The following is a 24,886-nucleotide window of genomic DNA, read 5'->3' as shown; positions in this document are numbered from 1 at the left end:
CATTGACCTCTAAGATGTAGGGCAGAACAGGATCAGGGTGTTGTAGAATTGGTACAGAGATGAATAAAGTTTTTAGTTTGTCAAAAGTGGATTGTGTTTCTGGAGACCACTGGAAACGAGCATGCAGGCGGGTTACTTGGCTTATAGGCGAGATGATGACCGAAAAGTTCTTTATAAATCTCCTATAAAAATTTGCGAAGCTCACAAATCTTTGCACATCATTCTTGTCCAATGGAGTTGGCCAGTCCAGAATTGCTTGCACCTCTTGTGGGTCCATAGCTACCCCATCAGTGGAGATGATCAGCCCTAGAAACTGTATTGATTTTTTTTCTCGAAATCGCTCTCTTTCACTTTTACACAAAGTCCATGCTTCCTTAAAGTGTGCAATACTGTCTTCACATGGGTTTGATGAAGCTCCAAGGTAGCCGAGAATACGAGGATGTCATCCAGGTAGATAACAAAGTAGTCTAGATATTCCTGGAAAATATCATTCACAAAATGTTGGAACGTGGCATCACTAAATACTCCATGTCCGAACCGTGTTCTGAATGCTGTTTTCCATTCGTCACCCTCTCGGATGCGGACAAGATTGTAGGCCCCTCCGTAGGTCAAGTTTGGTAAACATCTGGGCAGTACGAAACCTCCTGAAAGAGGTAAGGAACTAAAGGAAGTGGGTAACGATTTTTGATAGTGATTTTATTGAGTTCCCTGTAGTCCACACATGGTCTCAAAGTCTTGTCTTTCTTTTCAACAAAGAAAATACAGGCACCGTCAGGAGAGGAAGAAAGATGGATGAAGCCTTTTTCTAGATTCCCATCTATGTATTGCCGTAAAGTTCCTAACTCTGTCTTGGAAAAGGGTAATATGTGTCCAAATGAAATTATCCCCTGGGAGCAGACAGTCATATGGCCGATGGGGTGGTAGAACATCAGCTTTTCTTTTATCAAGTACATCCAGTAACTCCTGGTAAGCTGGTGGTACACTCTGACTGTTGGTGGATGCAGGTTAAACTGTCGGGCAACTGATGGCCCCTTTGGGTTTGGGAACAAGGCTGTGCTGATGGCAGTAGGGAGAGGTGAATAGAGCTTCCTTCTTGATCCAATTGATCTGAGGGTTATGTGCCTGTAGCCAAGGAATTCCCAAGATGACTGGAAACATAGGTGAACACAGGATGTCAAAGCGTATGAATTCCTGATGGCCATCATGAAACAAAAGAAGGAAGGGAGCAGTCTCTTGTATGACGGGACCAGAACTAGACATTGAGCCATCTGTCAGATGAACTTCCAGTCTGTCTTTTGTGGAGAAGGGGTAAACCTAGGTTCTTTGCCAGGGTCAAATCCAGAAAGCAGCTACATGCCCCAGAATAAATTATGGGCTGAAGCCGGACCTCTTCTGCTACCTGCAGCGAGATGGGAAGAGTAAGATGGGATGGAGAAGCTCTGGGGACCTGGAAGTATACTGGTGTATGAAGGTGGCTTACTGGGCCTTAATGGGGCAATTACGTAGGAAGTGTCCATTGCCTCCACAATATAGGCAGAGGTTAGCTTGTCGAGAGCGGGGTCAGTGCAGATCGCACCAGACCAATTTGCATGGGTTTAACCTCAGGTGTAGATGTACTGGAGGGCACAGGCACTGATGGAGTGGAAACTTTAGGCAACATCCAGGTGGGCCTGAAGGTTTGTTACTGTGCGGACCGTCGTAACTGTAGACATCTATCTAGGTGTATGGCTAATTGAATAAGATCCTCGAGTGTAGTAGGGGTCCCAACCCTGGCCAATTTGTCTTTGGGATTCAAAGACCCAGGCGGAACTGGTACTTTAGAGCGGCCTCGTTCCAGCCCGTGTCTGCAGACCATTGACGGAAGTCCATGGTATAGTCTTCCACTGGCCACCGTCCCTGCTGTAGTGAATGCAGAGCGGCTTTGGCGGTGACGACATGCTGGGGATCTTCGTAAAGCTGTTTCATAGCCTCAAAGAATGCATCTACAGTGTTAATAGCTGGATCTTTCTGCTCCAATAAACTGTGGGCCCATGTCTGGGGTTCATCGGACAACAGGACAATGATGATTTCAACTTTAACAGTCTCAATGGAAAAAGTCCGGGGTTGCAGGGCCAGGTAAAGTAAGCAGGCATTTTTTAAGGATCTGAACCTTTTCCGATCTCCGGAAAAACGTTATGGGGTTGGTACTCGTGGTTCTGGAGGTGGAGCTACCACAGTAGGAGTGACAGGGGATCGTTATTGGGTAGATGCTGTGGGACTGGTAAGAGATGGACTTAGGTCCGCAGAAGCAGGTGCCGCCGTCAAATTTTGCAGCTGATCCTCCAACTGGGAATATCTTTCCTGTAATCCTTGGACTGCTTGGGTAAGAGCAGTGACCTGTTGGCACAGAGATTCTATCTGGGATGCACCTCCACTGGCCTCAGACATGGCTGGTTTGTACTGTCACGTTTAAGGGGTGAGGCCGAATTACTGAGAGAGCACCCCTTTCGGCTAAGTGCAACCCACCCCTGGGAGTGGTACACAGAGTGCAGTGCCCAAAGAAGCACAGTTTGCCGGTACTGCTGTTGGATGAACTGGTTAACAGAGAGCAGCTGGGGTGCACTGGGTAGACTGTGTTGACAGCCATGCAAGGTGGTACCACAGGTATAGAACAGGGTGAACCAGGAACAAGTCAGTAGCCAGGCCAGGGGTCATACACAGTAGAATCAGTCAGATCAGGAGCAAGTCAGGTCATACACAGAGGGCAAGAGATAACAGAGTAGACAGGAGGTCCGAGATCAATCACAATGGTGCAGACAGGTGCAGAGGTCAAGACATGAGCCAGGGGTCAAGCCAGAGGTTTGGGATAAACGGGTACAGCAAGCTGGGTCGGTAGCAGGAAGTCCAAAGGATCAGGATACACGAGGCACAGGAGATGCAGGGAGCTGAAGACAAACCAGCACTCTGTATGTGTCAGTGGCAGGTTTAAATAGGCCAGGGGGTGCCAACATTTGTTACGTCATGCGCGCACCCGCCATCGCGCATCTGCGCACTGGGATTAGTCTAGCGCATCCACGACGAGTACTGACAGGATTGCCCATTCTTTGGCCATTTCCCTGACAATACCTCTGTATCTCTTCACACATCCAGCCCCCCGGGGCTCCAGTGTGGGCAGGGAGATGAAGACGAAGGCTCTGAAACTGAGCTGCAGCACGGTGGTTAAGACCATACAGCAGTTTAACAGGACATGTTCCACTCAGAACAGGCCTTGCCATGGTCGACCAAAGAAGTTGCGTGCACGTGCTCAGCATCCTATCCAGAGGTTTTGTGCTGTATTATACATTCCCACAGTTTCAGTGAAAGGTGTCTGATAAGAAATATGCAAAGAATTACAGGTGATATCGACATTTGCCTTGTTCCTTATATGCTCTTTTTCTAGCTAAAATGGCCCTGACTTATTGTTTATGCAATCTGCTTAGTTCCGACCAACACCTACAACAATATTTAAAGAACTAGCAAAAGTTTACCATAATAGGAAATCTTGTGAAAGACACTCTGGATTTGACAATTAAGCTGACAATGCACCACGAGTCACCAGTGTGCCTTAGCCAATGGCAGTTTGCCAAATGCTGCTATAAAACAACCTGTGTACAGTGTTTCTGTGTGACTCTGCATGGAACTCCTTGCTGTGAGAGTTCACCCCTATGTATCGATACATTTGTAATAAATCTGTCTTCTAATCAACATGACCGGCGTTGATTGATCAGTGAGAGAATGGAATTTTACAGACATTATGGTCCTTTTGAGCCGGAAATAAGGAATAGGTGGTGGATCGAACGGTTCTGTCCAAAATATCGGGTAGAAACAGACTCCCTCTCGCCGAGACCTAAGTCCTCCCACTCAAGTTAAGTGGTAAAAAGAGGCTGGTCGGCTCCGGGATCCACACCTGACTTCTACTCCTGGACTTCTGATCCAGTCCTCTGGGTCTGTGAAAGGTAGGACATATCTTTTCTTTTCTCTTCTTTTCTCTTCTACTTCTACACTGTAGTTGATCGTATAAGATCTAGGTGACACAGGGGCCGAAGACAAAGGCACTTGGGGACGCTGCCTATGGTAAATAGACGTAGCCCGCTGTCCGAGACAGAATACAAAAAATTTAAAGTACCGAAAGATGATAGATGATTGATAATTGTTGTGAGTAGTGACTACAAGTAATCTGGATAGATTACAGAAAGTCACAATGGCCATTTCAGGTTTTTTTTCTAACTGAGTGGTGGTTGGGACAAAAGAGGAAGTGAATGTACGAGCAGGAATCAATCTAACTTGCTCAAACACTTCCCCATAGATCGATTGTTTTTCTCTTTTTCTCTCGAGAGCAATATTTCCTGCACTGTTCCTTTTGCTGCATTTGTTAAATCATGAGACTAACTCTTGCTCTTTCCTCCTCATGTTTAACCTTACTGCTAACTTTATAACTTCACTGAACAACCTTACTGCAGTGACGGGTTTTAACTATTTTTTTTGGTTCTCTCCAGAGTGTGGGGAGTCTTGATATTTTTGCTTTTCTTATATTCTTATTGTTACCGTGATCCAAGGGTTGCTAGTCTTGTGGTTTACAGGTTGATAAAAGGCCCGCTTTATGATCTGTTTGGCTGCAGAGAGAGAGAGAGAATTTGTTTCCTGTTTTATATAGATTTTGGCAAAGTTCGAGAGTAGAATTACCAGTCTTGTATTCTAAACTCAAGGGGAAAAAAAAAAGTATGGATTAGAAATGGCGGAATACTGGTTTGAGCACGCTATAATTAGAGTAGAAGGAAGGAGAACAAAAGAGAAATGCCAAGCCCAACTGTGGACAAAGAGGTAGACAAAACGGTCAGCCCCTAACTATGACTGTTTTTAGACCATGGACTGAGAGTGACGTGCAGAAGGCTACCGAGCATATTAAACATCCTAAGTTTTGGGGCCCCGGAAATCATTGGAAATATGGAAGGTCTCAGGAACAGTTATAGGCTAAACGGGGTCGAAGTGGAAAGGGCCTTAAAGAGGGTTCTAGGATCAGATTGGGCATCAGCAAAGGGAAATTGGGACCCCTGTGTAGCCACAGTGCCCCCTCAACAAAGAGGGGAACCACTGGCCCTTGATAGCCAAGATTTGACAGACCGATTGACTGCCTTCTATCAGAGATGCAATCTTTGATGGGTATAACAAACTGAATGGCAAAAGATTAATATGACTGTACAGGAAGACAAGGAAAGTGTCAGTGATTATCTAAATAAACTACGAGAAGTTTTTAAAGTGTTTTCTGGGCTCCCCGAAGCTGAGGATGTGAATAGTGCATATCAACAACAGCTAAAGATAGCTTTTGTTAATGGATTAAAACAGGATCATAAGGATTATATTGTTAAAAACATGGTTACTTACCGAACTGCATCAGTTTTAGATGTTTTGCAATATGTTAAGCATTCTGAGAAGTATTTGAAATCGATGGAAAAAAAAATAAAATGTGAAAGTAAAGTTTTTTTTGTGCAAGGTGATGGAGATACCCCCTTAAGAAGGAAGCAGAGGAGGGTATAGCCCCTGCAATACTCCTCTTTTTCCTGTTAAGAAGGCTCTGCCTTCCACAGGCTGGAGAATGGTACACGATTTACAAGCTGTTAACCAGGCAGTTATACCAAGGGCATAAGGTAAATAAAACTAAACTCCAGTTGTGACAACAGCAGGTCCAATACTTAGGGTATAATATCTCAAAAGAAGGTTGACACCTGGATGAGGAGAGAATTTGAGCCCTCCTCCAGGTGCTGAAGCTAGAAACAAAGAAACAAATGATGTCTTTTTTGGGCATGACAAATTTTTGTAGAGCTTGGATCCCCGGGTATTCAATACTGACCGCGCCCCGTTGGTCCATGCCATACATGGGAACCCTATGGCCCCAAAGGACGCTATAAAATGGAGTGAGGAAACTGAGACAGCCTTTACTAACCTAAAACAAGTCCTTTCTAGCTCATCAGTACTAGCCTTACCAAACTATGACAAACCTTTTGAACAAACCGTAGACTCAAGGGAAGGTCACATGACATAAGTACTTACACGGTCACATGGCGGGTGTCAGAGGCCGATTGCTTACTATTCTACAAAATTAGACAGTGTAACTAGAGCATTTCCACCCTGTGTGCAGGCAGTGGTAGCTGCAGCGGAAGCAGTTAAGGCCTCAGCATCTGTAGTGCTATATCACCCGCTGATACTCAAAGTACCACATGCAGTATCTGTTATCCTTTTACAATAAAAGATATCACATTTTAGCCCAGCACGACACCTTTCCTGTATAACACTTTTGACACAACCTCACTTAACAATACAGAGATGTACTACATTAAACCTATCCACACTACTACCACTTCCTACTGATGGTCATAAACATGACTGTACTGCTGCCATCGTTGAAAAGGTACTGCCATAAAGTGATTTGAAAGATGTACCATTATCTAACCCTGACATGACACTTTTTGTTGATGGCTCCAGTACGAAAAATCCAGATGTCACAAGTGTAACTGGATATGCAGAAGTGACACAGGATGAAATCTTGGAAGCTAGGCCATTACCAAAACATTATTCAGCACAAGTAGCAGAACTTGTAGCACTGACAAGAGTATGCATACTATCAGAAGGAAAACTGTAACCATACACACTGATAGTCAATATGCATTTTTTACAGTACATGTTTTTGCACAACAATGGAAAAACAGGGGGATGGTCACCTCCAGTGGTAAGCCAATTTCACACAGGGACTTCATTCTAGAACTCCTAGATGCAATACAGTTACCAAAAGAGCTTGCAATCTGCAAATGTCAAGCACACACAAAACATACAGAGCTCATCTCGGAAGGAAATAAAAGGGCAGATGAAGCGACTAAAATAGCTGCACAAGAAACACATCAAATAATGACAGAACAGGAAATCATAGAGATAGATCATACAGTCCTTACTGATATGCAGCAGAATTTATCCCCTGGGGAGCAACAATATTGGAAAACAAAAGGTTGCACAATAATAGATAACATCTACACATCACCTGAAGGAAAGCTGGTATTGCCAAAATCCTTATTTAGGTATGCAGCAGTATTGACACATGGAGTAACTCATGTGTCAAACAGGGGGACCACTGAGATGTTAAATAAGGTATGTACAGCCTATGGCTTCACAAACTACTAAAAACATTTTTGTTCTCAATGCATTATATGTGCAAGACACAATGCTCAGGGAGGCATACAACCACGAAAAGGGAAGTTCACCGCAATATCCATTCCAACACATTTGCATGGATTTTATTGAATTAGACAAATGTGGAAGGAAGAAATATTGTTTGTTAATCATTGATGCATTGACCAAATGGGTAGAGATATTCCCACAGGAAGTGCTGACGCCTTAACAGTATCCAAAGCCTTACTAAAAGATGTCATTCCACAATTTGGGATACCAGAGAAGATTTTTTCATTCATTGAGGTTTCTAACCCTTCTACATTTTATCCATGTTTTATCACATTGAGATTAAGGTAGCGCCACATATCTTATTTCATTTATAGTGATGATGGTCCACATTTTGTAAATCAGACCATAAAACACCTAACAGAAGTGATGGGTATAGAAGTAAAGAATCACTGTGCATATCACCCTCAGTCAGCAGGGCTCGTAGAAAGACATAATGGGATATTAAAGAGCAAGCTAAAAAAGGCTATGGAAGAGACAGGGAAAAATTGGATGTACTGTCTCCCACTAGCTATTTTAAGCATGCACATCACCCCCACTAAAGAGGGGCTGAGTCTATTTGAAATGATGTATGGTAGACCTTATAAAATACCTTTATTACCAAATGAAACCCACACAGAGGAAGTGGAGAGAACCTTAGCAGAATACATATCAATGTTATTAAAACAGAAACAAATTAACCAAGAGTGTTCCATTCTAGAAGGAGAGCCCATGGGAGAAGACAAAGTACAAATCGTAGACTGGGTGTCATGGTTATGCAATAGAGGTTGTTTGTCAGCTTACCTGTTTCCATGTGTTCATCTCCTAAGACCAGCTGTCTCTCACCTGACTGCTTTTATTAACTCTTCTCTAGCATGGCTCTACCCCAGCTCCTATCAGAGAACTCTATATTAACCTCTGCACTGCAGGTCAGCCCTGCTGATCAACCTTTGTGTGTTTGACTTCCAGTTCCTGCCTGCTGTGTGCTCTACATTTATTTCTGTTACCGACCTTGGCGTGTTCTATACTATTCCTGTCTGCTCGTGACCCTGACCTTTTGGCGTGTCCCCGACTATCCCTGTTTGCCTGTGACCCTGAACCTTGGCATGTACTCTGTTGTCCTTGTCTGCTTGTGGCCCTGACCTTGGCTTATTCCTTACTATCCTTATCCTTCTGTTGCCTACTGTGGGTGTGAGCTGGGGGACCCTGGGGGTCGTGACCTGGAGCCAGTTGCAGCCCAGTCCATCCTCACCATCAGAGGCTCTGGTGAAAACCTGCTGGCTCTTAGACTCTGCGCCCCAGGGAATCCTACGCTCTAACCCCGGTGGGATCCGTGTTGGTGTTTCAGCGACCCTGCCTTCCTTATACCCGGACTCCCATCCGCAGCAGTCAGCCATAGGGTCCACTGCCTTGCGGTGCACTCCTGATCCCAACGGTGTGCATCTGTCACCTAGCCTCAAGGTGACCTGACACTGGGTCCTCATCAAGGTGATCAGAAAGAAGCATTGTCACTCCCCTAAGTGGGACGGGCCATATCAAGTACTCCTTACTACTCCCACTGCAGTAAGAATTGCTGAAAGGACTATCTGGATTCACCAATCCCACTGTAAAAAGGTAAACCTAGGCAGAGTAGGGACAGAAAGACTGAAAGAGGGGGAAAGTCCAACTACAAAGGGAGGCAGATAAAAGGTCTGCTTGTCTCAACCTTGGTGAAGAAAAGGCCCTATTTAGGCCCCCCTCACTTCAGATAGGATGGTAGGGATTTTGTTCCTCGTGGGAGCATTGGTGACTCCAGGAGAGGCCTCTATACGGGGAGGTAGGAGACACGGGAGGATAGTGGAACCAATCAATTGGGAAGAGACAGGAAGAGCATTGAACCTCACCTTTGTTGAAGGAACCACCAGTACTATACAGGTGGATTTCTGCCAGATGACAGATTGTGGAGATAAGGTAGAAGCAAGCAAGTTGACCTGGGCAGACAAATACATGTGCTACCTGGCTGGAACTACCGGGTGTACTACTTGGGATTCAGTCATGTGGACAACTGCAGCCCAGGATTGGGGATATGAGATCCCAGCAGCAGGAGATTTAAAGAATAGATTAACCATAACTAAAAGCAGCCCACTTTCCCTGTAAAGAACCAAAGAATTGCAATATATTATTGATTTCCCTGAAGGACCCAAAACTAGAAGATCAGAGGTTATATTGTGTAGGAGCTTGGATATCAGGAACTGATCCTTTGGGAAAATTCTTCCTTGAAGCAAACCAAAGAATGAGACATACAAGAAGAAAGAATTAGATAATGAGGACCGACTTACAGTAGAGGTATTAGGACCCACAGTGAGATTCATTAATCTCACAGTGGAAGAAGCTATAACATTAGAAACAGGATATCAGGATAAGAATGAATGGCTTGAATGGTTAATCTATACTGCTAACATCCTTGAAAAAAGAGAACTGCTTGGTCTGTGTAGGGGCCAGACCCCAGCTGGCTACAGTGCCTTTTCCCTTAAATAACAATATAGATCCAGATGGTTTAGGGTGTATGCTAAATCTATATAAAAAAACATACAAATCTGACACCAACACTCCCTATCACACGTTTGTTGTTTCCCCAGGTTCAGAGACCTCAGATACCCCCTGCTGTCACGGCATACCCTGGCAACTTTACTTGTTTTTCACTTCCGGGGAATGAGTGGCACAGATTTGGGGTCTTTACCGGTTAACTACTGCATGGAGAGGATTAACAAAATTGTAAAGGGAGAGGGTGACGACTGGGTTGAGCACGACACCCAGAGGGCGGACGTCTGGTGGTTATGCAGAGATAAGAGGCTCAGAGCGAGAATCCCAGCCAATTCCCGAGGGGGTTGTGCCCTGGTACAGCTGGCAATGCCTCTGCGCTTACTGTCAGAGTCCCCTTGGAAGAATAGTCACCGGAGGAGCAGAAGGAACAGCTCTCCTGCAGGGTCTTTTGACCCCCAGATCTACATAGATGAGATTGGGGTTCCGCGTAGAGTGCCGAGCGAGCCTAAGGCTAGGAACCAAGTGGCAGCTGGATTTGAGTCTCTTCTCTGGTGGGTGACAGTAAACAAAAATGTTGGCTGGATTAACTATATATACTATAACCAACAAAGGTTTGTAAACTACACCAGGGATGCAGTTAAGGGATTGGCAGAGCAATTAGCCCCTACATCTCTGACGACATGGCAGAATAGGATGGCATTAGATATGGTCCTAGCAGAAAGTGGAGGGGTCTGTAAAATGTTTGGCGGTATGTGTTGCACCTTTATTCCTAACAATTACAGCTCCTGGAGGAACAGTGACTAGAGCCCTCGAAGGATTGACAGCTTTATCGAATGAATTAGCGGAAAACTGGGGTATTAATGATCCATTCACAAACTGGCTTGAAGGTTGGTTTGGGAAATGGACTGGACTTGCCACCTCATGTTTGATCTCTATTGCCGTGGTTTTAGCCATCTTAGTCATTTGTGGATGTTGTATTCCCTGTATCTGAGGACTCTTCTCCACCCCACAAGTTATACTCCATATAGATTATTTTCTAATTCCACATACTCAACTACATGCGATCAGAGACTCCTCCATAGGTTCCATTACATGGTCTGGCCATGCCCCAGTAATCTTGTCATATACAGACACCCTCACGTCAAACAGAACATGGGAACTGAATGAGAGCCTTTTACAAGATCAAGACAGCACAGGTTGTCTTGTGTTTAATATGGTTGTTAAGATGAAACCTACAACATACCATACAAAATGGAGTCTGATAATATTCATATTGGACAATTTCAAGTTCCACCTTTTTGTTCCAGAGTTCTCATCGGTTTTCATATCTTTTGGATCAGAAAGGATGGACTAGTCCCATGTCATGTCGACCGTCAATACTCTGAGTGATGGATTACTTCCTTGGATGTAATATACGCGATTTACCAGACCTTCCTATATTTCCATGTCAAAATTATAGTTTTTCTTTTACTTCATTAGTAGTTTACCTTCATGATGTGCCTCAGATATAGTCTAACCTTAAGGTTTCTCTGAAAAAAAGAGTACATGAACCTCTAAAGGGATTTTTAAGGCAATGGAAAAGTAGATTTGAATAAAATTCTGTTTTATTAATTATCGATCTGAATAGATACAAAAAGATTGGACTATCAAGGTCCAAAAAATAACACAAAATGAACAAAACATAGAAAATAGAATACCATATTACAAATGATTAAAAATGCGTTCACTAATGAAAGGAGAATTGTCGAAGACAGTGATAACATCACACTACACGATGAAGTCACCACAGACAGAAAACCGTGGCGTCGAGTAGTGAAATTCCAACGCGTTTCAACATGCTTAGTTCAAATATAGTCTTCTTCAAGGAAATGCATCACAGTCTAGGAAAAACCAAAACAGTAATGTTATAAGCTGTGTATATGTATAAGTATATATTTTTTCCCGCATTGAGACTGTTACATTACTTACATCCTCCTAAGTCATTTAGTGGGTTAATGTATTCTCCAATGTCAGGGCAAGGAGTCCTAGTCCTCCATGGGTTAATGATGTCCTATAAGCTCTACAAGGCGGCTGGATAAAAAGATGATCATCCCAGTGTTGGAGTTTCAGCATCAAGTTTTGATGGCTATCTGAAACAGGGCAAAAATAGGAAATAAATAAAGGACCCTGATGAAAAAAAGCTGGGAGGGGGGCGCTGTAAGAGCCCCCCCCCTTTTTTTGGGGGGGGGTTGTTGTAGTGCCGAAATATAAGGTGAAAAACACTTTAGCAGAGTCCATATGATCTGGAGTGGTCCGTTTGCCCTGATGTTACCTCAGTAATCACCGAGGAAGGAGTGACGCCATGAGCTGTCTCTGGCGTCCTTTTATGTGGTGTGGGCGGGGCAGGGCCGCTGCGTCAACCAATGACGCGGCTTGCCTGCATTAACAGTCAACAGGACCATCCTACGTGGGGACGCCCAGCATTACCATGACACCAGGCGCCGCTACAGGTACTGCTCATGCGTGCCGCGACGACGTGCGTCACAGCAACGTAGAGGAGCCTGAATGGGCCGGCCGCCATGTTGGAGAGGGGCCGTGCCTAAAAGATGACATCGGAGGACTCTCGAGTAAGCTGTACAGAAAGGAGACAGCTGGTAACACACTGCTACATGCAGACAGCTTTCACCCAGAGCCACTCAAAAAATCCATTCCATTCAGCCAATTTTTGAGACTAAAAGGAACTGCAGGACATATGAAGACTTCAAACGAGAGTCCGACGAACTAACAGCTAGACTCATGGAGAGAGGATACACCAAGTCAGCCCTTAAACAGGCTTTCAGTCGTGTTAAAAACAGATAGACGAAACATGATTTTCAAGAAAAAAGATCAGAAAAAAGGAGGACACAACGACCAGAATCATCATGAGATTTTCCAACGAACACAACCTAATAAGGAAGATCATCTCCAAGCATTGGTCAATCCTCACGGAGGATCCGATCATAGGCAGTTTAGTTACATCTAGACCCCAAATCACCTATAAAAAATCAGGCTCCATAGGAAACATGCTCACACAAAGTGAATATAAAGGAAGTGCAAGAAGAGATCCCTGCAAAACTTGGGGAACATACCCGTGTGGGTCTTGTTCACAGTGTGGAGTCATTGGAAGGAGAACCATGATAGTATTACCCAATGGGGAAAATTTCCAGCTACGCCACTTTGTCAATTGTAGGACACAGGGTGTTGTATACTTGATGCAATGCCAATGTGGGGCCTTCTATGTCGGGAAAACCCGACAGGAATTTGCCAAGAGTTGAAAAACACATGCACAGCATGGGCATCGGCAACCTCTACCTACCATTAGGTAGGCATGTAGCCAAACATCACAACTATAGGATGCCCAAATTCAACTTTACAGTCCTGGATAGACTCCATATACCAATTAGGGGGGGGTGACTGGAACAAGGTCCTGCTCCAGCGCGAGATGCGCTAGATAAGGCACCTTAGGGCCACCACCCCCCCTGGTTTGAATGAAACAGAGAGCTTCAGGCCCTTTCTGGAGGGCTTTGGCTCGGGTAAAACTGACTAAAAGTCACCCCCTACCCCTCCCTTCTGTTTCTCCCTGTCCTTGTCCATTACTCCAGGCTCAACACCTCCCCTACCAGTCTGACCCCCTATGCAGGTGCGTGCTAATTCTAGCAAAGAGGAGGAGGAAAGGCCGGATCTAGGCACGTCCCGATCCAGAAGGAGACGTTTTAAGGACACAAATATGTCATTTGGGGAGATGTTGGAGATGGTCGACATCATGAGGAAGTCTGACTATGCCGGAAAATATGGGCCTTACCCCAACCCGAACATCCGAAAGGCCAAGATCATGGCGAAAGTGGTCAGGAGTCTTGAGAGGAATTTCGGGGTACGAAGATCTAAAGATCAGCTCAGAAAGCGGTGGTCGGACCTGAAGTTGAGAGAGCCAGAGCAGTACCGAAAGATCCGGAGAGTGCTGCAAAAAAGTAAGTAGTTGTGCTGTGTTCCTATTCTTTCTGTCTTTATTACGTTCGTTATGCTCCATATGCTTTTATTAATTGTAACGTTTAAAAAGGGCAACTTTAATGTTCATGGGCCCATTATTCGTTCGTATCAAACATTTTTCTTTCGGCCTCTAGAACACCATTGTTTAGGCCATATGCATTTTCACACATTTTTTGGGGCCTACTTGGATGCCAAATATTTGTTTGTGTAGATGGGTTTGTTACTAGAATGAAATGCAAACTAGATTGTGTGTAAAGGAGAGGACACTGAGCAGCTGTTTTCACATCTGGACACTGGAGCACTAGTGTGGGACCCCAGAACACCATTTTTATTAGGGGGGCCACACAGGTGCTCCAGTGTATACTATAGGGGGGGCTACATCTGTGAAGCTTGTACCAAACAGGTAAAGTATTGCAGCTTGACAAAGGACACTAAAAAATATACATCTTGGAACTCGGCTAAAATAGACAATTGTACCCCACTTCCAAGCAATGTTTCCTAGTTCTAGTTCTGCCATCAAATATCTGTGTGCTAAGTATACCATTTTTGTTTTACATAGGGGAGAAAAGACTCGGACACCCCTCATCCCAGGAGACCAGAGACCCCCCCCTCTGGAAGAAGGGGAAATACCAACCCAAGAAGCTGAGCAGGAGGAAGAAGATGATGTGGTGGAGATTGGCACCACAACAGGTGAGTGTCTGCGACCACAGACTCAGGTAAGAGATGGATGGTGGCAGATTTTTGAGACCTTTTTTTTTGTTCTTTATCTCTTTTTAGGTGATCGTGATGTGAGGGAGAGAGAACGCTTTACATCTGAAAGTGCCCAGATACTGATCGGGGAGATCATGGGGTGTAATCCCCAATTGCAAAACATCCAGCAACAAATCAGTGATGTTATTAAAAAAAATAACATCATTGATGTTTTGGGGCAAATTTAAACCCCACAAAATCACCTGTTTTATCGTGGTCCAATCTTACAAAAAAAGCCAAATTTGGAGGATGCACACAGTGTGCCAACATGTGCTATCTGCCATCACGGGAGATCAATGTACGCGTTTTGGGGGTGCAACCCCTTCCTCAATTATAAAGTAGCGTTGAGGAAGGGCTTGCTCCCCCAAAACACGTCCCTTGATCCCCCCCTGATGGCAGATAGCACATGTTGACATTCGTAAATTGGTGTGCATCTTCCAAATTTGGCTTTTCCAGGGGTGATTTCCCCCCATCTGAACGCTATATCAAACCCAGTTCCTAAATACTGATGTCTGATATAGCCTTCAGGTTTTACCTAATGTGAACTTTGTAAGTTCAAGTTTTTTGGCTTTCTTGTTGGTTTTACACAGGCCTGTTTTATCTGAAATGGATATTTCGATTTTTGATAATGCTACTCCAAACATTGTTATACAACAAACATGTTGGTTTGTTTTAAAAACCTTTCGTAAATGCACATGTGATTGTGCAGGTATAAAAAAGTGCCTTACTCAAGAATGTGTGGATTATTGTCTCAACACTACAACACTTTTGGGGTGATGTAATTGCTGTTTTATGCAAAAATGGGGGTTATTTCCTAAGGGCAAATACACTTTGCACTACAAGTGCAGGTTCAGTGCAGTTGCAAGTGCACTTGTAGTGAAATGTGTTTTTGCATTTAGGAAGTACCAGCCAACACGGTTTTTGATAAGGTTACCCAATCACGACATTTTCTGCACTCAACACATTTCTGTCAGGGTCAGCTAAAACAAACACAAGCAGTAAATGTCCACAAAGAATTTCTTTTGGTTGTTTTTTATTTGAAAAAGGTGTCACAGATTGTCTGGCATATTGATAGCCCCCCTACCCGCAAAGAACTCCAGGTATCGTAACCGGACATCACGGGCATTCAGGGAGGGCAAGCCAGGACGGCCACTTTCAAGCGCCGTCAGTGTTGATGGATTTGGGATTCCGGCCTCAGGCCCAACTGAGCCAGCATAGTTGGCTGAATGTTTTCTTAAAAAATTATGGAGAACACAGCAGGCAAGTATTATATGGTTCAGTTTATACTCCGCCATATGGATGGGTGTCGGAAATAATCGGAACCGGCTGGCCAGGATTCCAAATGTGTTCTCCACCACTCTTCGGGCTCTGGCCAGCCGGTAATTAAAAACCCTCTGTTCCGGGGTGAGGGTCCTCATCGGGAATGGCCGCATCAGGTGGTCCCCCAGCGCAAATGCTTCATCAGCAACGAACACAAATGGGAGAACCTTCAACATTGTCCTCTGGAGGTGGCAAGTCCAAGCTGCCATTCTGGAGACGCCTGTAGAACTCCGTCTGGGCGATCACTCCACCATCGGACATCCGGCCATTCTTCCCCACGTCCACATACAAGAACTCGTAATTAGCCGACACCACCGCCAACATCACTATACTATTAAACCCCTTGTAATTATAATAGTACGACCCCGAGTTGGGTGGTGGGACGATGTGGACGTGTTTCCCATCAATTGCCCCTCCGCAGTTAGGAAAGTCCCACCGCTGGGCAAAGTGGGAGGCCACAGTCTGCCATTCCTGTGGCGTGGAAGGAAACTGTTGAGGAAAAAACAATAAACATTAATATTTTTTCACAGATACATGGCAAGCAGATTAGACACAAACATTATGGGGCAACCTCCAGATAGCATTTACTAAGGGGAATTTAACAACAACAAAGTATAAGGTACACCTATCATATTCCCCCTCCCCCCCTCTCATGGGCCATTTCTAACATTATAGGGGGGGGAACTCTTGAACAGGTAACCCTTCTCACTTCATTTAGAGATGAATGCCTAAATACAGGGTATTACTTGGAACAGCCCCTCCTTAGTTGCACTATTGGCAGACCACTGGACAGGTAAGAAGTGTCATAATACAAAGATATAAATACACTGTACACATTTGAGCACATTTGAACATTCTGCTATTACCTATCAAGATAATAATAGGATACAAAAACTTTAAACAGTACCATTGGAAAGTATACAGGCAGGCCCTTGCACTACATGCTTTGGGGAATTCATCCATAAATCTGAGCACTAAAGAGGTGGGTATAGTGTGTATGGGTTTGGCAAAGTCAGCAGATAGATGATTGAGGATAGAGAATTGTGATCAGCTGACTTAGCAGTTGGGGGGAGGGAGGGTTACAAAAAATTTGGGGACACCACAAAAAAAAGCCTCTGGCACTCTGCCTGAATTTAAATCAAAAATAACATTTCCAAACATTTTAGGGGGTGTTTGGGGTAAAGCACTACTATGGAGCTGATAAAATACATTGTTAAGTGACTACATGAGGTGAATATAGGGCAGGAGACACCATGCTGGAGAGGTTATTGAAGGGCAAATATGTATGAAGGACATAAAATAATAATTACATTAAAAAATCCAGCATGCATGAGGACAAAGGGGACATTCACAGCATATTACAATCATGGTAATTAGGGAATGAGGAAAGAAATACAATATATTAGCAAACATTCAATACAATAAAATTAATATAAAAGAATAAAAATCTTACCTTCATATACTCCTTCTGCAGGACCTGGATGATGGCAGAACAGGTCTCTGGGATAATGATCCCCAGAGCCTGGGGGGAGATGCCTGTCGAGAACTTGAGGTCCTGCAGGCTTCTCCCTGTGGCCAAATACCGCAAGGTAGCGACCAACCTCTGCTCTGGAGTGATGGCTTGCCTCATGCAGGTATCCTGCCTGCTGATATAGGGGGTCAGCGAAGCCAACAAACGGTGAAATACGGGGTCCGTCATCCTGAGAAAGTTCCTGAAATCATCAGGATTATTCTCACGGATCTCACGGAGCAAAGGCATATGACAGAACTGGTCACGCTGAAGCAACCAATTCTTGGTCCATGAACTCCTCCTCACCCTGTTCATGGACTGGACTTGTGTCAAGGTCAGGACCCCAACACCAAGCCCCCGCACAGCACGAACTCTACGAGGAGTACGCATACGAAACATGGCTAGAAAACGGTCGGCTGCTCAGAACAAAGTAACAGAACGCACTGAAGAACAGCAAGGCCTGTGAAGAGCGACCTGAAAAACAGCAACGAGCAGGCAAGATCACACAGAAAACTCTGATACGAACTGACTGCACGCACTGAAGAGCAGATACAAACCCACAAGCACAAACTGAACGGCAGAAAACGATCTGAAAGCCACGAGTCTGAAAAAGCGCGAATCGTCTCTCACCAAACTTTTACTAACACGAGATTAGCAAAAGGAGCCCAAAGGGTGCCGCGCTTGGTTCTGAACCGGCCTTTTCTAGTCTCGTCGTACGTGGTGTACGTGACCGCGTGGTTGTCGATCGGAAATTCCGACAACTTTGTGCAACCGTGTGTAGGCAAAACAAGTTTGAGCCAACATCCGTCAGAAAAAATCCTAGGATTTTGTTGTCGGAATGTCCGAACAAAGTCCGACCGTGTGTACGGGGCATTAGACTGTGATGCATTTCCTTGAAGAAGACTATATTTGAACTAAGCATGTTGAAACGCGTTGGAATTTCACTACTCGACGCCGCGGTTTTCTGTCTGTGGTGACTGCATCGTGTAGTGTGATGTATCACTGTCTTCCACAATTCTCCTTTCATTAGTGAATGCATTTTTAATCATTTGTAATATGGTATGCTGTTTTCTATTTTTTGTTCATTTTGTGTTATTATTTTTTGGACCTTGATAGTCCAATTTTTTTGTAACTTTTGTAATTTTTGTACTTTTGTATCTATTCAGATCGATAATTAATAAAACAGAATTTTATTCAAATCTAGTTTTCCATTGCCTTAAAAATCCCTTTAGAGGTTCATGTACTGAACTTGGCATAGAATTTAACATCATTTAGAAGGACAAGGTGGCTCTTTATCTCTGGAGGAAAAGAGATTTAATTTTAACCTCCACATACAGAAAGGCTTCTTCACAGTAAGCTTTAAAAATGTGGATTAGACTCCCTCAGGAATTAGTTCTGGCTAGCTCAGTGGATGGTTTTAAAAAAATATCTGGATATTGTCTTAAATTCACAAAATATAACTGCATATTAACCTTTTAGGTCTTGTATACACAGGGCATTTGCCCATTTTTCCTAGACGCATTTCTTCCTGGCAGCAAAGTTTTGGCAGAAAAAATGTTTTGATGTTTGTAAACGCATCTAGAAACGTACTTTACGTACATCAAGGCCTTAATCTATTTCATTGGCAGAATAATAAAGTTTATACACGTCAAGCTTTTTTTTTCTGCCAGTACACTGCTGCTCCTACATGCGCTGGCAGTGAGTTTGTTTCTGCCTCTGAAAGTGTATGTGTGCATGGGCTCTAACATGCAGGGGTGTATAGAGGCAGAAAAAACAAATGCCAGATGCCCTGAACAGCAGTGTTAGAAATGTTCAGCGTGCATGAGGCCTTATTGGTAATAACACCAGAGATTGTTGATCCAGGAAAAATACAATTACCTTCTGATGGATTAGAAAAAAAAAGTATTTTTGCCTGCAGCAAATTGGACCATGCTTTATAGGACTTTTTCTTTTATTGCCTTCCTCCCTATCAACTGTGGATATAGGATTCTATATATATGAAGATTTTCTATTTTTATATTCCATTTTCCTTTTCTATTGGTTCAACTAGGTGGGCTTTTTTTTTCTTATGTAACTAAATGTAACTTATTATTTTTTTTTTTCTTACAGCTGGAAACCCATCACCAGCTGCAAAAATACCAGGGCACTCTGGTCGTTTATCGAAGTCTGGATCCAAATCTTTAACACCAAGTAAGTGTGTACAGGATAACAACCAGATAAAATATTTATGCATAACCAGCAGTAGATCTTCACAATTGCAAACTGTGAAACAGCAACCCTTAAACCAAGAGAACTTTCTAAAAAAAGAAAAAATAGGGATTGCAGGAAAACAGCTATTTCACGCTATAAGTAACAACTCTATTCCCTCCACATTCAAAAATTTTCAACTTTGTGGCCTAAAATACATAACATCAACATTTTCAAACCCAAAAATGCTTAAACGTGTTCCTATGTGAATCAGCGAGGCAGTCTCTACAGAGAGGTGCTGAAAGACTATATATACAAAGTGACCATGCATACAGTATATTTCTCTAATATGGCACATGATAATGCATAACAATCTATAGAAAAGAGAAAAATATGTGCTTAGAAACGGTGAAATCAAATGTGAATAGTAAAAACAATAATCTAAGCTGCAACTCTACTGTAAAACATACTGTATACACAGTCCTAACATATTCAGACCCTACAAAGTCACGCTATGCATACTTTGAATACAACATGACAGTATAGTACATCAATAATCGCAAAAGATATATTCTAGTGGAAACAAAAATGTAAAACTGCGAATTCATGAATTGTGAATAAAAAAATGAAAAAAGGTATATATAAAAAATATATGTACAAGTAAAGTCCTCCTCATATATGACCAGAATATCAAGGTAGTTGAATAAAGTCACCATCCAGCACCAAAATTATGAAATCTTGACTAGGACATCACCACTTGTATATGGTAGAAAAAAAAAAAAGCCTGGAAGGTCAGCAGTGCTTGAGGCTATACACCCAGCCAGGGCCTTTCAATACAATTCTTATGGAATCCTCTCTGGGCCAAAGGTGCAGGTCAGCCAGGTAATAACAAGGACAGGCTTTGAAAGTAGTTGGTCTTCCCCAGGGCTGTGATGGTGCATTGAATTTGTGTGCTGTGCAAGCCCACACAGAAGTTGCTGCTCCCCTGTCTGTCCTGCACAGAGATCTGGTTCCAGGATGGGGCTATCTTGCCCTGGCAACTGCTACTGGAGATGGAAGTCAGATGGCATGAAACTTCACATCAAATGTGCAACTCGGCATGCATTTCCAACATACTCCAGCTCTGCTGGAATGACTGACTCCCTTGCGCATATGGAGGATTACCCCATTTCCTAATGGCCAAATATTGAAAACCAGGCACCCAGAAGAAGCTCAAGGAGTAAATGACCACAATTTTGGCACTTTGGAGGTGTTTCTGCGTATGCTTTCACATGCATTTTTCATGCGTTTTCAATGCATTCCAAGGCTGTTTTTTGTTTTTTTTCCGACACTTGCAAAATACCAGGACAGTATGGGATTCATTTACTAAAACTGCAGAGTGCAAAATCTGGTGCAGCTCATCATAGAAACCATTCAGCTTCCAGGTAAAAGCTTAACTGAACAAGCTTGGCTATAATGCACAGATGCATCAGATTTTGCACACTCCGCTTTGAACAAATCGCCCCATATGTGTGTTGATGCATTTTTTGCATGAGAGTAGTAGGCGCAAAATCTCGTTGTGATACCTGAGATCCTATTTCCTATTATAAGGCATCGGATAACTCAGGCAGGCAGTGGTAGGGAGCAATGTCCACGAAATGCAGTTCTCGCCTATTAGAGTTTGAGTCCGAATTGTGAAGAAGATATGGCTAGCCAAGGGGAAAAGCACATGAAAGTCCCTGAGGGTCTGTACTTAGCCAAACATGTTAGTTTATTCGCCATTGGCTCTTGTGCTTGGCCTTATCCAATCAGGTATCTCCACATGCTCTGCAGTTAGAAAAACCATGAGGCCTGATGCTGGTTTTGTAGGAGGAATATCTCTTAACCTGAAGGTGGGAAGGATGGCCCCACGTGTTGGAGGCACCTGCCGTCTGAATACATTGCAGTAGAGGCTTCATTTGGCGTCTCGTGTAGAGGATGTGCCTAGGCAGGTCTGGGGAAAAAGTGATTGTGGCCTCATCAAAATCCACAGACCTCTTTGCCCAGGCTTTTCTCTGGATTTCTTCCTTCTGGTGGTAGGAGTGAATGTGGCAGAGCACATCTCTGGGTGCTTCTGGGGTTTCATCTCTAAGATCCCATCATTCTGTGATCCCTGTCAGTCTCTATTTCAGCCAAGGGTCCCAGTACAGGAGGATGCTAAAGTGCTAACTGTAGCAGGTCCGAGCTCGCTGTAGCTTCGGGGATGCCCCTTATTATTGAGCCTCCGTACCCAGTCGATGCCTCTTACAGGGAAGTGCATCGGGTGGAGACGATTTGTGTGATGTCACTATGCACCAGCCTGCAGGCAAGGTCTGCGATTGTGTGGAACATATGTTTGCTTTGCTTAGATCATTCTTGTCAGCGCGAGCATCCTCGGCTTTAACCTTGGCATCTCGGCACCCTGACATCTGGTTTGGCCTTGTGTATCACCAGCTGCCACGGGGCCCTCCCGATTGTCGCTCTGCTGCTGGGGATCCTGGGATTCGTCCTGCTGTCCATGGGCTTGCGGCGTGCACAGGCTGCGCACGCTTGTTGCGGTCTTCCTGGCTCTCCCTCCTTGCTGAGGCTTGGACGGGAGCTTGGGATCTCCTAAGGCTCCACGGGAGCATGGAGCTGAGGAGGTTATTTTTGCTCCTGGAGCGGAGGTGGTGCAGACTGGGACCCAGGCACGGACCCCAGGCGTTGGTATTTAGAGCAGATATTGGGCAGGTTTTAGGCCGAGTAGAAGAAATGGAGGTAAGAATGGATATATATAATCAAAGGCTGGAGGAAATGAATGAACAGATGAAGGCTCTTCAAAGAACAAATAGTTCGCTCTTGTATAAAATGGAAGACCAAGAAAATCGAAGCCGATGATAAAATCTACGGATAAGAGGATTATCAGAGAAATTTAAAAATGAAGAAATAACAAAGGTGATGCAGGAACTGTTTAACCCCATGCTGGGGAAAGAAACAGAAATATTGAAAATAGGGTACATAGGATTGTGAGACACCAAGTCCAAGCGGATGACAATCCAAGAGATGTAATCGCTAGGCTCCACTATGCTGAAGAGAAATCTAAAATTGTGGAAGGCTCACGGAAGCTGGCAGGAATCCTATATGAAGGAACTGAGCTGCAAATAGTTTTGGATCATCAGACTCTCGCAAGAAGAAGACGACTTAAGCCTCTGACAGAACAAATGAAGACACTGAATGTGTCATATCAGTGGGGATTTCCAGCGTGTCTTAAGGGAAGATGGACGGTGGAAACACAGTACTTAGATTCCCTGAGAATCTCCAGGACTTTTGTAGTAAACTGGATCTTATACCGCCCCCTTTAACGGGATGGGAAAAAAATACTGAGACAATATTGGCTCCAAGTAATATGCAGTGGACCCGCAGTGAGAGAAGAGGGGTAGGGAGGGAGAAGGTAGTAGCGGAGGACGCAGGGTATATTGGAGCATGTATTTTTAGAGAGGCTTAAAAACAAGGAACACTAAGATGTTAAGCCTCTGACAGAACAATATTGGCTCCAAGTAATATGCAGTGGACCCACAGTGAGAGAAGAGGGGTAGGGAGGGAGAAGGTAGTAGCGGAGGACGCAGGGTATATTGGAGCATGTATTTTTAGAGAGGCTTAAAAACAAGGAACACTAAGGTGTAAGTAAGAAAATGATTAGAGAGAAATAGAAGTGTGTGTGTGTGTGTGTGTGGGGGGGGGGGGGGGGGGTGGAGGGCTAGTAGAGGGGTCAGTAAGGTCAAGAGTAAGCACCACCCAGGAGGTATGGGAACTGGACGATATCTGGATAGATGCCGTCGAAACCATACATTGAACATATATGTTAAGGGGTGGGTGGGTGGGGATTGGGATGGATTGTTCTGGGGGTGTTTTTTTCTCTCTTCTCCTCTCCCTTCACTCCCGTACCTTCCTCGGCCTGCCAGCTGCTCTTTATAATGAGCTATAACTACAATAAATTTAGTTACATGTGATACTTGATTTGTTGTAGCCGTATTAGTTACATGTGATGTAAGAGGACTGAACACTCCAAGTAAAGGATACAAAATAAATAAATAAAGAGTTGCACTTTATTGGGGCAAACGTGGTCTGCCTCCAAGAAGCACAAATTTCACATGGCTCTGGGCATAGATTGTCGTCGCATTTGTTCTCTGTGTGGTTTTATGGAGACTCAGTTTCCAGCTACTCCTGGGGGGTGACCATAGGTTTTGATAAGAAACCGGTATTTGTTGTAAAGGAGCAGCTGGCAGACCCTGAGGGTAGGTTCATTTTTATAAAAGGGAGACTGTGTAAAATGGAATGTAAGCTGGCAAACACTCACCAAATAAGGAGCCAGATACATTTTTAAAGAAAGTCTTGAAAAAACTAGAGGTATATAAGGAATATAAGGAAGGCAAACTTATAATAGCAGGAGATTTAAACCTGAATATAGACCCTTGGGTAGATACCACGGGGGGTCCCTCTTGTTATACACCTGAAAGACAAAAGATGGGTAAAAATATGTTGTTAGATTACCAGCTGGTAGATGCATGGAGGGTCAGGCACCCAGGGAAAAGGGACTATACTTTTTATTCCCCAGTCCATGGGTCATTTTCAAGGTTCAACTATGTCCTTATACAGCTCTTAAAAACATGGAGATTAAAGCAATAACTCTCTCTGATCATGCCCCAGTAGTGATTCAGTTAGAAATATTATGAGATCTTAAGGTGGGGGAAGGAACTGGAGACTAAATAATTCTCTTATTCAGGATGCGGCGACAATTAAGAAGATGAAGCAAGAGCTGGAAAATGTCTTTGCTGTTAACGACGCATCAGAAAATCCCCGGTCAACTTTGTGGGAAGCGCATAAAGCCATAAGGGGAGTATTGATAGGGGTTGGAGCAGGGAAGAAGAGAGGGGAGAGAAACTTAGTACTTTTATATAGAGAGAGATATGATTTAGAACAAATGACAAGACCCCAAGGCATTCCAGAGAGACAAGAATTAATAGTAAAAAAAGAGGAATTACAACTGCTAGAACAGGATAAAAAAAAAAAAATGCTTTCCATATAGTAGATAAAGAGAGGTATCAATGGGGTAATAATGCAGGGAAATGGCTGGCCAGAGTAGTAAAGGGGAAAAAAAAAAAGTTTATCCTTCATCCCTAAACTCAAGAACGATAAGGGGGAGATTGTATATTTGTCTCCTGAAATAGCGAAGGTGTTCCATGCATACTATAGCGTGTTATATAATGTGAATCAGAGGGGAAGATGGAGAGAAACAAGATGCAGAAGTTTACAAGTACCTGCGGGGCCTAGACCTTCCCATGATGCCTAAGAAGGAGCTTGAACAACTTTAAGCTCCGATTACCCAGGAAGAGG

The 24,886-nt window shown here is 43.8% G+C and overlaps 1 protein-coding gene across 4 annotated transcripts in view; it reads left to right on the top strand.

Moving 5' to 3' along the window:
• NUSAP1 (nucleolar and spindle associated protein 1) overlaps positions 1-24,886 on the top strand; it is a 609,977-nt gene that overhangs the window by 272,589 nt on the left and 312,502 nt on the right. For all 4 annotated transcript variants that reach the window (XM_073608869.1, XM_073608871.1, XM_073608868.1 and 1 more), the window contains one exon: positions 19,439-19,519. In XM_073608869.1, the coding sequence (XP_073464970.1) occupies positions 19,439-19,519 (81 nt within the window). The remainder of the gene's footprint in view (positions 1-19,438; positions 19,520-24,886) is intronic.

This window comes from Aquarana catesbeiana, linkage group LG13, assembly GCF_042186555.1.
Source record: "Aquarana catesbeiana isolate 2022-GZ linkage group LG13, ASM4218655v1, whole genome shotgun sequence".
NCBI lineage: Eukaryota > Metazoa > Chordata > Amphibia > Anura > Ranidae > Aquarana > Aquarana catesbeiana.
The sequence above is the reverse complement of the archived record's forward strand: the minus strand, read 5'-3'. Positions and strand labels throughout refer to the sequence as shown.